Source organism: Lepidochelys kempii, chromosome 17, assembly GCF_965140265.1.
Source record: "Lepidochelys kempii isolate rLepKem1 chromosome 17, rLepKem1.hap2, whole genome shotgun sequence".
Lineage (NCBI taxonomy): Eukaryota > Metazoa > Chordata > Testudines > Cheloniidae > Lepidochelys > Lepidochelys kempii.
Genome location: NC_133272.1, coordinates 16058243 through 16070327, shown reverse-complemented (window position 1 = coordinate 16070327; position 12085 = coordinate 16058243). Strand labels below are relative to the sequence as shown.

Genomic DNA, 12085 nt, shown 5'->3' with positions numbered 1-12085 from the left:
GATGAGTTCCTGTTTCACCATGGTTAATTTAAGATACAGCAAAAGTGTTGATTCTACTGTTTCAGGTTAGTTTGTGACCACTGCTCAAATATCAGCAGGGTGAGAGATCTGTATTTCATGAAATGCACGAAAACCAATGGGAGCTGAGTGCCCAACTCCCTTGGCACCTTTGAAAACGCCATCCTGCAGATTTTCTCGCCCAATCCCACTGATTCGAGGTATGTCTGCACAGCAATCACAGGGGCAATTGCCTTACATAGACATACCCAAGCTGCCATAACAGCAGCAACTGCAGTGAAGACATGCCCTTAGTTTAACCCTAAGTGGGTCACCGGCAAGATCTTGGATGTTTTCCTTAACACCTCCTTCAAGAAAGCACTTCATTGTTATGAAAATGCAAATAGATCGTTTCCAGGCTAATGGTCAGAGGCAAAAAAACGAACAATGAATTCCCCAAGGTTTGTTGTAAGTAAAATTCACATCAGGAGGTTTTCTGTGTAAAGGCAGAATCACAAGACGACAAAAGCAGCCCCAATTTTGGCCAAGGGGCTTTGAGGACATGCATTTTGTCCATCTCTTGGCTTAAAAATGAAGAAGTCCACTGAAGCTATGCCAATCATCAACTGAAGAGACAGGCTAAATTTTTCTACTGGCCAGGAATACAAAGAGTCCCAGTTTGAACAGGCTGCCCCCATGGACATCCAGGTTTCCATTGGTGTAGCCTTTTGAACCTCTCACCTGGCCTGCTTTAACACCACGGAGCAGCTTCAAAACAAGAGCAAAGCAATTTACAACACCTGGTAACAACTGTCAGCAGGTGGGGAGGGTAGAGGATACTCCTTCTAGCAGCTGCCCTGCAGCAGGTGCTTCTTTGGCTTTCATAACCCCACCCTAGATCATCAAAGGGATAGGCAGGGCACTTAGGATCTACTTGTAACCCCTTACATGCCAGGTCTTAGAGAGCACTTTTAAGCTTCGTCACCCCTTCCCAGTGTAATTTTTTCCTCAGGCTCTTTAATTCCAGGGACTGGAAGGGCTAAGAGGGCCAGTCATGTCAGATCCTACAGCTAATGGGAAGAGATACGAGTTGATTTTCTATTAATATCTATTCACAGACATTCAGCCACGTATTAACAATTCAAATGACCAAGTTTTTTCCCACTATGGTACGTGGGGGAGAAAAACAAGGCCGAACAAGGAACAACCTGCTGTTATAAAACGTTCTCATTTCTGCCAGGTGCACAGAGACCAAGAGACTGTGGAGGGAGGAGGGGGGCAGTTGGGAGGGGACACAAGATGCAAATTTAATCCTTGAGAAACATCTACACGCAGCAGTGCCTGGCCAGGAGGGTTGTCGACATAATGGAGAGTGGGGTCCAAAATCTCCCCCTTATAGAGAAAGGCTTTCTTCCAAGGAACAAACTCAGAGCTTTACTAACACAGACAAGCTTCAAAGCAACTCAGAACATGGGGTAACCACTGCTAAAGACCTTTTCAGCCTTCAGCAGGTGGAGAGGGGAGATTATTCACTCTTCTCCAGAGGTAAGCTACCCCCCACAGCAGCTGCTCCTTTAGAGGATCTGACAGTCCTCTCTGTTGTTTCATACTTTAGGAAGAGGAGGAAAGGGATGGAAGGAATTAGCTGCTTTTTTCCCCTATTTCATCTTAATAGCTCTGGCAGACACTACCAACTAAAAAGAACGGTCTAAGGATGAGATGTACTCTTGAGGAGAATACCAAATATTTTGGCAAGCCTTTAGAGAGGGATCTCTCCTTGGGACTGAAGAATCCCTGAAGCCGATTGGAGCGGATGTGTGTCTAGAAGAGCTGTCCAAAACAACAGAGCGCTCAAAAGCCATTGCAGGGGCCTCAAAGGCCCTGCAGCCCTGCACCCTATTCAAGGGTGGAGTTCAAGCTAGAGAAGCGGCGCCAGGAATCAAGGTGAGGCCTTGCCAATCGAAGGCCATCTCAAGCCAGGCGACTCAGTGCTGGATGCCCAACCCTCTGGAGTTGAGTCAATTTAGCAAGCTTTCCTCCGGTGCAGTAAGGGCTAACTTGCGATGATGCAGCTTGGCAGAGAGTTTTGAGAGGCCAAATGGAACAATTTTCTTTGGTTGGAAAGGGGCTCTGGACAACGTTGTGAAAGAAAATGTTGCAAGGAAAATGCAAGTACACTGATTTCTGTTGGACAGCATGAGTGATCAGTAAACTTCCCTGGGTGGGGAGGTTAAATAGCTGAATTAATCCTGGCCAAGAAGGCAGAAAGGATAAAGGTGTTTGAGGGAGCAAGTGGAGAGAGACTTTTAGATGAGGAAATTGCTGGCAGAATTACTGCAATTGCATGGTTGCAAATGAGCAGCAGGTATACGCCGGTAGTAAAATGTATAATTTAAAAGGTCTTGAAGAAATAGCTGCCTTTGCAACCAGAAGCACTCGGCATCTTTTGCCACGTACAGAAAGCATGCACCTGGACCCACAATGACAACCAGGAATGTGGCACAAAGCTAACAGTATTGACTTTTGAAATGGTGTTTTATTGGCTTATCTTATCAGTATAGTTAATGTTCAAGAAAATAAGCCAAATGTATACAACAATTTGACCTTTGCTATCTGGAACCATGTTTACTTTGACTCTGTGCACATACGGCCTATGGGCTGTAAATGGGTTGTGTCAACTGTGAAAGGCTGAAGTAATTAGTTTTTAAAAAAAAAAAACCCTGAATCTGCTCTTTGAGCTTTTACAGGTCAAAAGTCAGGGCAGTATAATAAGTGTCTGGTGATGTAATGGGAACTGTAATGCAAACAATAAAGGACAGAATTAAAAAAAAAAAAACCCAGTCACAGATTTATCTTAGCTGAGATTATCACATGGACTGCTGATTTGCTGTCCTGCTGAGGAACCGATCCAAGCCAAACTCCATCCTGGCTGCATCCTGCAGGTGCAGCATTATTCAAACAAGTGTGGTGATTGTGCATGCAGTCACACAACGGTGTGCATGTTTTCTGGAAAATCCAACCCAGTCCCCTCCCCACCGTTTGCACAGTTTCAAACAGAAACCAAACCAGAGGTGGGTTTTCAAATCTAGCCTTTAAGGTGGCAGGTCATGTGGCCCAGGACAGCCAGGGAGCTGAGAAATGGAGCTTTCGGCTCTTTCTGCACTGGCCTAAGGTGGCAGCTTTTTCTACATGGATTTGCAAAAATACAGATGGAAATTGAAGTGGTACAATCTTCCCCACTTAGGTCAGTGTATCTGGGCTAACACTGGGCATACAGAGCAGAGTGTCCCTAATCTAAACAGAGGCGAGGCCACTGGTTCTCATGGGAAATTCCCCAAAAACATGGCTGACTTGACGTATTGGTAACCAACACATGTTCTTATGAAGAAGCAGTAAGGTGGTAACAGTCTCACCTTTTCATCTTGTTAGAAGGGAGATAAAGATACTGGTCAAACCAGAATATGCCACCTGCCCTATAAAACATTGCAATGGCGAAAGGAGCGTGTCCTGATTCTTGTCATGCATAGGTTGTCGGGGCTACCCACAAACTCCTTAATCGCGCCATGTGAGTGGTGCCAGAACGACTGCAAAACTTTGCTCATTGGCTTCCATGGGCCTATTCACAGGCTTAAGGTGAAGAACATGCTTTGCTGGATTGGGGCCCAAGGGAATGATCTTAATGACTTGAAAGTGGCTGCTCACGTAAGCAATAATGATTCACAAGGATTGGGGCCCAAGCCAGGGAGTACAAATTCAGCTGGGATAGGCATTAGCAAGTTCAGATGCTTAGATAAAGTTCTTTAGAGGCCTGCACAACTGAGCTGGGACTGCAATGAAATCACGCTCTCTGGAAGTATTTTGGGGCCAGACCTAGCTGAAACCTGGAAGCAAAAAGATGCATGAAAAGCAGAACAAACCAAAAATAGGCATTCGAACACTTCAGAGCTTTAGACAATGTTTCTATCTAAGAATGGGCAAAGACTGAGAGGGGTAACGTCACTTCCCCTGAAACTCCGTCCCTGCTGCGGCACTTGCTGAAGCCACAGCTCTAGGATTTCTGTAAATCATGATGGCGGTAGTAGTATCGTGGAACACGATTTTCCAAGAACAGAAGGGATGACTAGGAGCTACAACCCCCCCCCCCCGCCCCAGTTTACACAGCCTTATAGCCACCATTGCAATGTATTGAAGGGCAAAGGCCATTGGTTTGCGTTAGAGTGTGGATGGAAAGGATTCCAGTGGCAGGAGACCGTCTCAAGAGTGGACTAAGCAATAAGACACACGCACAATAAGCAAGACAAAGAAAATCACAGCTGGCGGGGCTGCACTATGCCAGCATACGCAGGACATAAGCTTGGGCTTCCCTCCTCCTTTCCCTGGAATGAGCCATCTCAGCAGTATCCCATCAGCCTCAGCCAGGCTCAGACAGTGGACAGACCTCAAGCTGCTGATGTGCCCGGCTGACCAGCCATGGTAGCCAAGTCTTAGAGACAGGGGTGCAGCAGGGCGGAAGGGTGAAAGTTGACTAGCGATGAGGCACCCCTCAGTCCTCCACCCCACACACTCCCACCCCTCTGGCACGGACTTGAATTAAATGGTCACTCAGCAGCAGATGAAAATCATCAGGAAGATCACGCTCAAGCAGACGAGAGAGGTTTCTGGCCCCTCTGCACTTGGCTACCTCAGGCCCGAGTCACTCTAACAAGCAGTCGTAAAGAGAAATGCCAAGGATTGTTTTCTCATGGGGGGGAAAAAGGACTAGCTCTGCCGCCCTCCTCCTCACATCGCTATTCAGATACTTACCAATGCGTGATCGAACTTAAAAGTACTGATGTAGTAGGCTGGGATGTCGGAGGCAGCCAAAGGCTCAGAAATCTGAGCAACAATTCCACATTCATCTAGGGGAAGACAAAGAACAAAAATAATGTTTCCAACAGAGCTCCGCCATGGGAAAGCACTCATAGATCTAACTAGCTCCTGTCATGATGCCAAAAAAACTGAGAAACCCACCAGCAGTAAGCCTGGGGCATAGGTGCGGGAGACAGGGGTGGTGGGAGCAAAGGGCCATGCCCCCCCAACTTTTGAGAACATGAACTTGCCAGAAGGGCAACGAGGGGGGAGAGAAATGGGGGCCCAAGCTCACTTCTTGGCTCTGGAGGGTGGGTGGCATGACAAGAGCAGCGGCAGGCCAAATGGGAGTGAGTGGTGTTGCGACCCCATGTGCGAGGTCGCAATGCCACTCAAATTTGGCCCAGTTTGGTTGCTTGGTCCCCTCACTTTTGCAGTCCTTCCAGTGCTACTGCCTGAGGGTGATTAAAAGTGAGAAAAGGAATTAGAAATACCGAGGATAATGCAACAGCTATACACAATTCCCTAAACAGCTGCTTAATTACAACTGCTTGGCCTTTGAATCCAAGGGTTTCCTGTAGGAATCTGGGTTAAGACTCTGCGCTAACATGGCTATTTCATTCCACTGTCTTTTGTGTATTTTCACTTAATCTGGATTCAGACAGCTGCTGAATTACACTGTGGACATGTTGTGCCGATTCAAAATACCATGTTAATACTGAAGGGGTATCTCCCTGCTAACGGGACAAGCTCTGAAAAATGAATGACCAACTCCTCATGTTAAAGGCAGGGAGCTTTTTAGCATGGAACACACTTTAATATATAGAAGCTGTCTCATGGATACCTGCCCTGCCCATGGGCTATCATCCAGCCGTGACTTCCCTGCCCACTGGCTATTGCCCATTCACATTGGTGATCATGTAACATACCTGTGGCATCTACAACAATTGCTTACATGCAAAAGTGACATCAGGGAAGTATTTAACCTCTTTTCAGCTCCTTTTAATGAGACTCAACAGGTGGAGTGAGAAGGACACAGACCCATGTGAACAGTCACCTCTCTGCAGGCCCGCAGCACTCCAGACAACGGCTTGACAACTGTGCTGAAGCAGGAACGTCGGTGTCTCTTTATTGTAATGGCCCTTTGCTTCTGTCATTCTATCCATTTCCATTGATTAGGCTGTTTTATCATTTCTTACATGCTATTTCCCTTCCGATTTTATTCTCCAAGTGACTTCCCTGTAACTTCGTAATTAGTGACCTGATCAGGTAGTTGTGGGGTATTTTTGTTTTTGTGCATGTGCAAAAAAACGAATACCCTTTGCTTCGATGTGCAGGCTCTTTCCTCCCCCAAACACACACAGTAGCACAAAGCACGCCCCTGGAGGAGTATTTATGATCCGTTTAACAACTCAAATGAGACGGCAGATGCTTGAAGCAAGAGAAAATAAACTGGGCTCCAAGAGGACACACGTCCCACTAGTAAAAGGCAGTGACCTTCTTGTAGCACGAATAAGAATGGGAGTGACACAGCAGCCCCAGCACATACCTAGTCTCCTCTGCCAAGGCCCTTTGACTGACCCAGGGCCGCCGGTGTGTCTAAATTGCAATCCTAGGGCGCGACTGCAGCTCAAGCAGACGCACCGGAGCTAGCTTGAATCGAGAAGTGAAGCCGTGGCTAGCAGGGATGGCCCACACTGAACCATGCACTGCCAGGGTGTCACTGCTCCAGGACCTGAGCTAGTTAGATTAAAGGTAGCTCAGGTGCGTCTGCCCTAGCTGCAGCCCCCCACCAGGACTTCAGTATAGACAGATCCACAGACACAGTGAAGCACCTGGTATCCAGCTGCCATTCCAAGAAATGGTAAATGGAGCTGGGACTCCAGCCCTTCAGTAAGGGAAAGCCTGAGCACCCAACCACTTTTGAGTGCTAATTCTCATCCTCTCTCTTTACCAGTTGGGGCTGCTGTGAATCACACGCTAGTCTATCATTAGCAAAGTCTGCCCTTTCCCGACAGCTTGTACTGCAGGCATCGCTTTGCGTCGCCAACGGCTGAGGTTTGCCCAGGAAATATTTTGGCATGTCAACACTTTAACCACCCATAACCATCATCGCTAAAGCTCCTGTCCCCAGTCCTTGGTCCAAAGGCCAGAAGTGGTTTAGGAATGTTTGCTTTGAGGTCAGTGGAAGGTAACAAAACTAGATCAAAAAGGACATTGGAACTTGGAACCCGTCTCTTCTGCCCTACGGAGTGATTGCCTATCTGACAAACACCTACAGCACAATCTCAGCCAACCGGTTTCTTCCTGTGTGGAATCAGAGCCGAGTAGGGTTGCAGAATTGGGTTCACCTGTGCTCAAATGCTCCTGTTCAGCTCATGTAGAAAATGGGACTGTTCTTGGGAGCAAGCGCTGCAGGATCAGGTCCAATAAGCAGGGACAACATTCTGCGTTATTTGCCACACCTCCTCTTTTTCCTACTGGATCAATATAAATCCCAAAAACGTATGCACAAAACACTAATACTCAGAAGTATTTTCAGGGGTCTAATGAGAAACCACGAATGAGATTCAGGCAGGAAGCCTCCAAAGCTCCCTCATGGGCCCTTCCCTCTGTGTTCCTCCTTCCCTCATTAGCGGCAGATAATACACCATCTGACCTGCATCTGAGAAGGACTAAATGCTGGACATCTCTTAGCCTTACTCACATGAACCCTGGATCTGCCACAGTGACTGGTGTTCATGCTGACCTAGTGGCCCGGGCACCTTACTCACTTGAAATCCGAGGATAAGCCTCTGCTGCATCAAAGCTAACTTCCAGTAGCTCAGAGAGACTCTTCTTACTTGATCCTAAGCTCCAAGAACACTTGCTCTAAGCTGACATTACCACCACCAAAAGCCAGTTATTTAAACAAATGCCCAAAATTTTCAGAAGTGACTAGTGATCTTGGGTGCCTCCATCTCTGGGTGCCCAACTTGAGACATTTTTAAAGGACCAAGGTTTTTAAAGGGCGGGTGCTCAGCATTTTCTGAAAGGCAGGCCCCTTTAAAAGGTCTCAAGTTAGACAACTCACCCAAAGTGACAGGTCACTTCTGAAAAGCTTGGGCACTTTCTCCACGTGGTTTCTGCCAGATACACTGTGTAAAAGCCATGCTGATTTTAAAATGGGATGAGCTAAGAGGGAATTTAGGACCACAATGGGATGAGGGAATTTAGGACCACAATTTAGGGCCACAATTCTGCTCTCACAAACTTGTAAGACTTTGTACTAAATCCACGGAAGCCACGCAGTTGCCCTGGATTTATGCTGATGGAAGTCAGAGTAATATCTGTCTCCTGGTCTCACTGACGGGTTTCTAAAATGGACTGAGCCAGCCTAGCCTTTTCCTGTTTCACACGGACATGAAAGCTCATGGGCCAAAATTTTTGAAAGCAGGGGCCTAAATGTAGCTAACGCCATAGTCCAGTAATTAAATCTGATCGGGGGTACGGCGGGGGAAAGAGGGCGGAGGGGCAATGAGAGATACCGCATACACAGCCCTTTTGAAAATCAGACCATTCATCCTTGGGTTTAGTTGTAACTGAACTGGTTTTCAGACTCTTGTTCTCAACTCCACAATAGGCTGAAGACTCTCTAAAAAACAGGCTTAGCCAACGCAATTGTTTCCTCTCCTCCTCCTCTATGTCTACGTGTGAGTGGCTATATTTGCACTTAATTGATTCTCCGACTGTTTACATACCAAAGCCAAGTGGCTGCCCGCCAATCCGAACCATCTTCCAGAGTTCTCCAGATGCACTTGTAAACAACAAATTATTAGGAAATCTATTAAAAAAAAAAAAGGTGAAAGACTGTAATTAAAAGTACAGAAAAAGCTGTTTTATCTGGCATGTTGGGGCAATGGGAGGTGCCGGTAAGTGAAAATGCCAGTTAATTAAGAGGGAGGGGGTTGGGGTGAGGGAGGGAGTGAGTGTGGGGCAGCGGGTTGGGGTGTGGGAGGTCAGATCTGGGGGGGGTGCTCACTTTGGGCAGCTCTCTGTAGGTGGTGACCTGTCCTGGCTGCTCCTAAGCAGAGGTGCGGCAGGTGGCTCTGCATGCTGCCTCCGCCCGCAGACACCACCCTCGCAGCTCCCATTGGCTGCGGTTCCCAGCCAATGGGAGCTGCGGAGCTAGCGCTTGGGAAGAGCGGGTGGGGGCAGAGCTCAGAGCCACCTGCTGTGCCTCCGGCTAGGAGCAGCCGGGACAGGTTGCTGCTTGCGGGGAGCTACCCGAGGTGAGCGGCTCCAAGATCCAGCACCAGCATCCCCTCCTGCACCAAAACTCTCTCCCACAGCACGCACTCAATATCCACTCCTGCACCCCAACCCTCTGCTGGCCCTGCACCAACCGGACTATAAACTGGTATTTCAGTGAAGATCAGAAAGGCTGGTTTATAGAGCTTTCCGGTTGGTGAAGTGTCAGATAAAGAGCTTTTACTGTAGTAGTAACTTAAACACCCCTTGCACCAAAATGATGGAAGGGCTCTTCCGGGTCTATAACTGGGCTTGGAAGGATTCAACTTTTATTGCTAAATGTCGATTTCACCATACACATGCAAACCGATATAAAACTATTTGATACATGATGTTGACAATTTGGGTTTTAAAGATTATGAAGCTTTTAACATTTTGAACCTCAACATCTACTGTCATTAAATAGTTATTGTCTGACACTTTTTGCAACTGTGAAAGTTTAAAACAATTAAAAAAATGCTTAAATCCCATAACTGCGTGCAATCTGTGAAAATTTAAGTCAATACAAATAAAAAAATGTTTAAAAATAAACATTGATATTACCTGTCAAAATTATTTTAAAAATATGGAATTTTGTCAAGCCTATCTACAGCCCTGCCCAGCTTGAAATGGACAAGGAGCAGCAGGATTAAAAAACTGATGTGGCAAAACAAGGCAAATGAAGCTGGCTTCAGGTTTTCTGTTGTAAATATGACTGAATTGGGAAAGCCATGTGTGAGTGAGAGAGAGAAATGTGGGAGGAGTCACAGAAGGGGCTTTCTGGAAAAAATTCTGCTTCCAAATACTCAAATCTGGGGACTGTTAGTTCAAGGGCCCTAGCTGACACATGGAACCACATGGAGAGAGAAGCTGCCCTTGATCTATCTTAGGTATTTAGATGGCCCCCATGAGACGTCTATATCCTCACAATGCCTGGAGAGGTAGGGAAGTGCTATTATTGCCAGTTTACAGATGGGGAACTTAGACACAGAGCGATGAAGTGACTTGTCCACAGTCACACAGAAGGTCTGTGGCAGAGGAGGGAATTGCACCCACGTCCCCAGAATCGCAAGTTGGTGCCCTAGCTATCCTTCCTCCCTTTCAGAGCTCGATCCTGCCAGGCACAGACGGCTTTTAGTCAATGGAGGCTGAAGAAGCTTCCCCAGGAGGCAACTAGCACCCCGCAGAATCAGGCCCGAAGACAGTCATGACGAAGATCATACACGGCCTTGTAGGTCATGATCAACACTTCAGACTGCTTCTGGATACAACATCTGGTGCAGCCTTTAGCCCCTCAGCCCTTTAAGGAGTTGTGCGCTCTCATCTGGGACTGGAAGACGGAGAATAATACAAATATTACAGGACAGTATTTTTATTCAAGTCAGCTTGTGGGCTTGCTGGACAAATGCGTTATTAGCTGCTGCTGCACTGGCAAGATGTGGTGCATTACCATGACAAAAATGAGACACAGCACTGACTAACTGCATGGGAAAGCGATGTCAGAAGACAGTGTCATTTAAAGCGGCCTGCATTCTACTCCGTGAGATTTTCTTGTCTGCACAGGTTCAATCTGTGAACAATGGGCTAACATTTTCCAAAGCACCTAGGAGACTTAAGAGCTTAAGTCCCATTTTCAAAAGTGACTTCGGCAATTAAGAGCCTCAATCTCATTGACTTTCAGGCTCCCAAGTGCCTTCACCACTTTTGAAAATGGGAGTTAGGTGCTTCTGAAAATTTTGCTTGTGGTCTTTTGGGGTCCAGATGAGCCCTGTGCTGAAGTCAGTCATGGGCCTCACCTCTGCTGTGTCTGTACATCCATCACCAAGGAGATGTAACCCTCAATGAGAGAGAAGGAGAAAAAGCGAATGTGTCCAGAGTCTTCACTGCCCACCACCGTGTCTTTTACTCTGAAGAAAAGAAAACAAAACAGAATTAACACCAGTCAGCGGGGGTATTGGAAATCCTGCCACAAACATGTGCTAATTTTATCAGATGCATTTTGAGAAGAAAGGTTCTATTTTTAGGTCCAACTTTTCCTGGAATGGGCCCGCTTTTTGGCAGAGAAATCTGATGCCTTTCAAGCCTAGCTTGCCAGGTGTTAATAGGTGGCAGCAATGCAATATTGTTACACTGCAATATGCCCACACAAGCTCATGGCATGAGTTAGTCCTGCTGGTTTTAATGTTTAAAGCCACCTAAATAGGAAGCAGGCATCCATTAATGGGAATTGGGCATCCTAATCTCCCATGGGCCTTTGAAAAATCTCAACCAACGGTTGCAACCCTCAAGAAGCCCACACTATAGATGATGCATTTTATATTGCACAACGCCAGCCCTGGATTCCTGCCAGTCTTGAAGAGAGCGATGCATATTTGTATGTTCACACTCAGTCCATGCTTGCACAGATGGTGCTGTGTGCCCCTGTCCCTGATATAAACGTACCCATTGGAGTAAAACATGACATCCATTAGGAGTGTAGCAACAGTTGGAAGGGTATCTGGATCCAGGCTGGTGACACAGAACATATTACTTGGACTTGAAAGAGGATGGATAACAGGCCTCTGAACTGAAAGAGACACACACACACACACACAGGTATAAAGCCAAGTTGGTATCAAGGTCACATCCCCTCAGATACTGTTATCCACAGTGCCATAGACCAGACTTCCAGTCTTTGTACAGTCAATGGGATGAGCCTCAGAAAAGGGAGGACACAGTCTTCTTGGTGGAAGGCCCTTGGCTGCTGCATTGACTACCTCTAGAAATCAGGGTAAGCCGAGTAACAGTTAAGGCCCAAAGACAACTGCTTTCTTCAGTCAGGCATCCCCTAGTATTGGGGCAGCAATAAGGTCCTGGCAATATTCCTCTTGGAAGACAGCCATTGAGAGTAATCGGTTACCAGGGTTAGGGAGCAGGGAAGAAGGACAGAGTCCTCTGGAATATTAACCTTCTCCTCCTAACTGACACATGG

The 12085-nt window shown here is 46.9% G+C and overlaps 1 protein-coding gene across 12 annotated transcripts in view; it reads right to left on the bottom strand.

Moving 5' to 3' along the window:
- Positions 1-12085, bottom strand: part of CASTOR2 (cytosolic arginine sensor for mTORC1 subunit 2) — a 195766-nt gene that overhangs the window by 39307 nt on the left and 144374 nt on the right. For all 12 annotated transcript variants that reach the window (XM_073315842.1, XM_073315833.1, XM_073315837.1 and 9 more), the window contains exons 5-8: positions 11557-11680; positions 10911-11021; positions 8586-8668; positions 4801-4895 (exon numbers count right to left, since the gene is read on the bottom strand). In XM_073315842.1, the coding sequence (XP_073171943.1) occupies positions 4801-4895; positions 8586-8668; positions 10911-11021; positions 11557-11680 (413 nt within the window). The remainder of the gene's footprint in view (positions 1-4800; positions 4896-8585; positions 8669-10910; positions 11022-11556; positions 11681-12085) is intronic.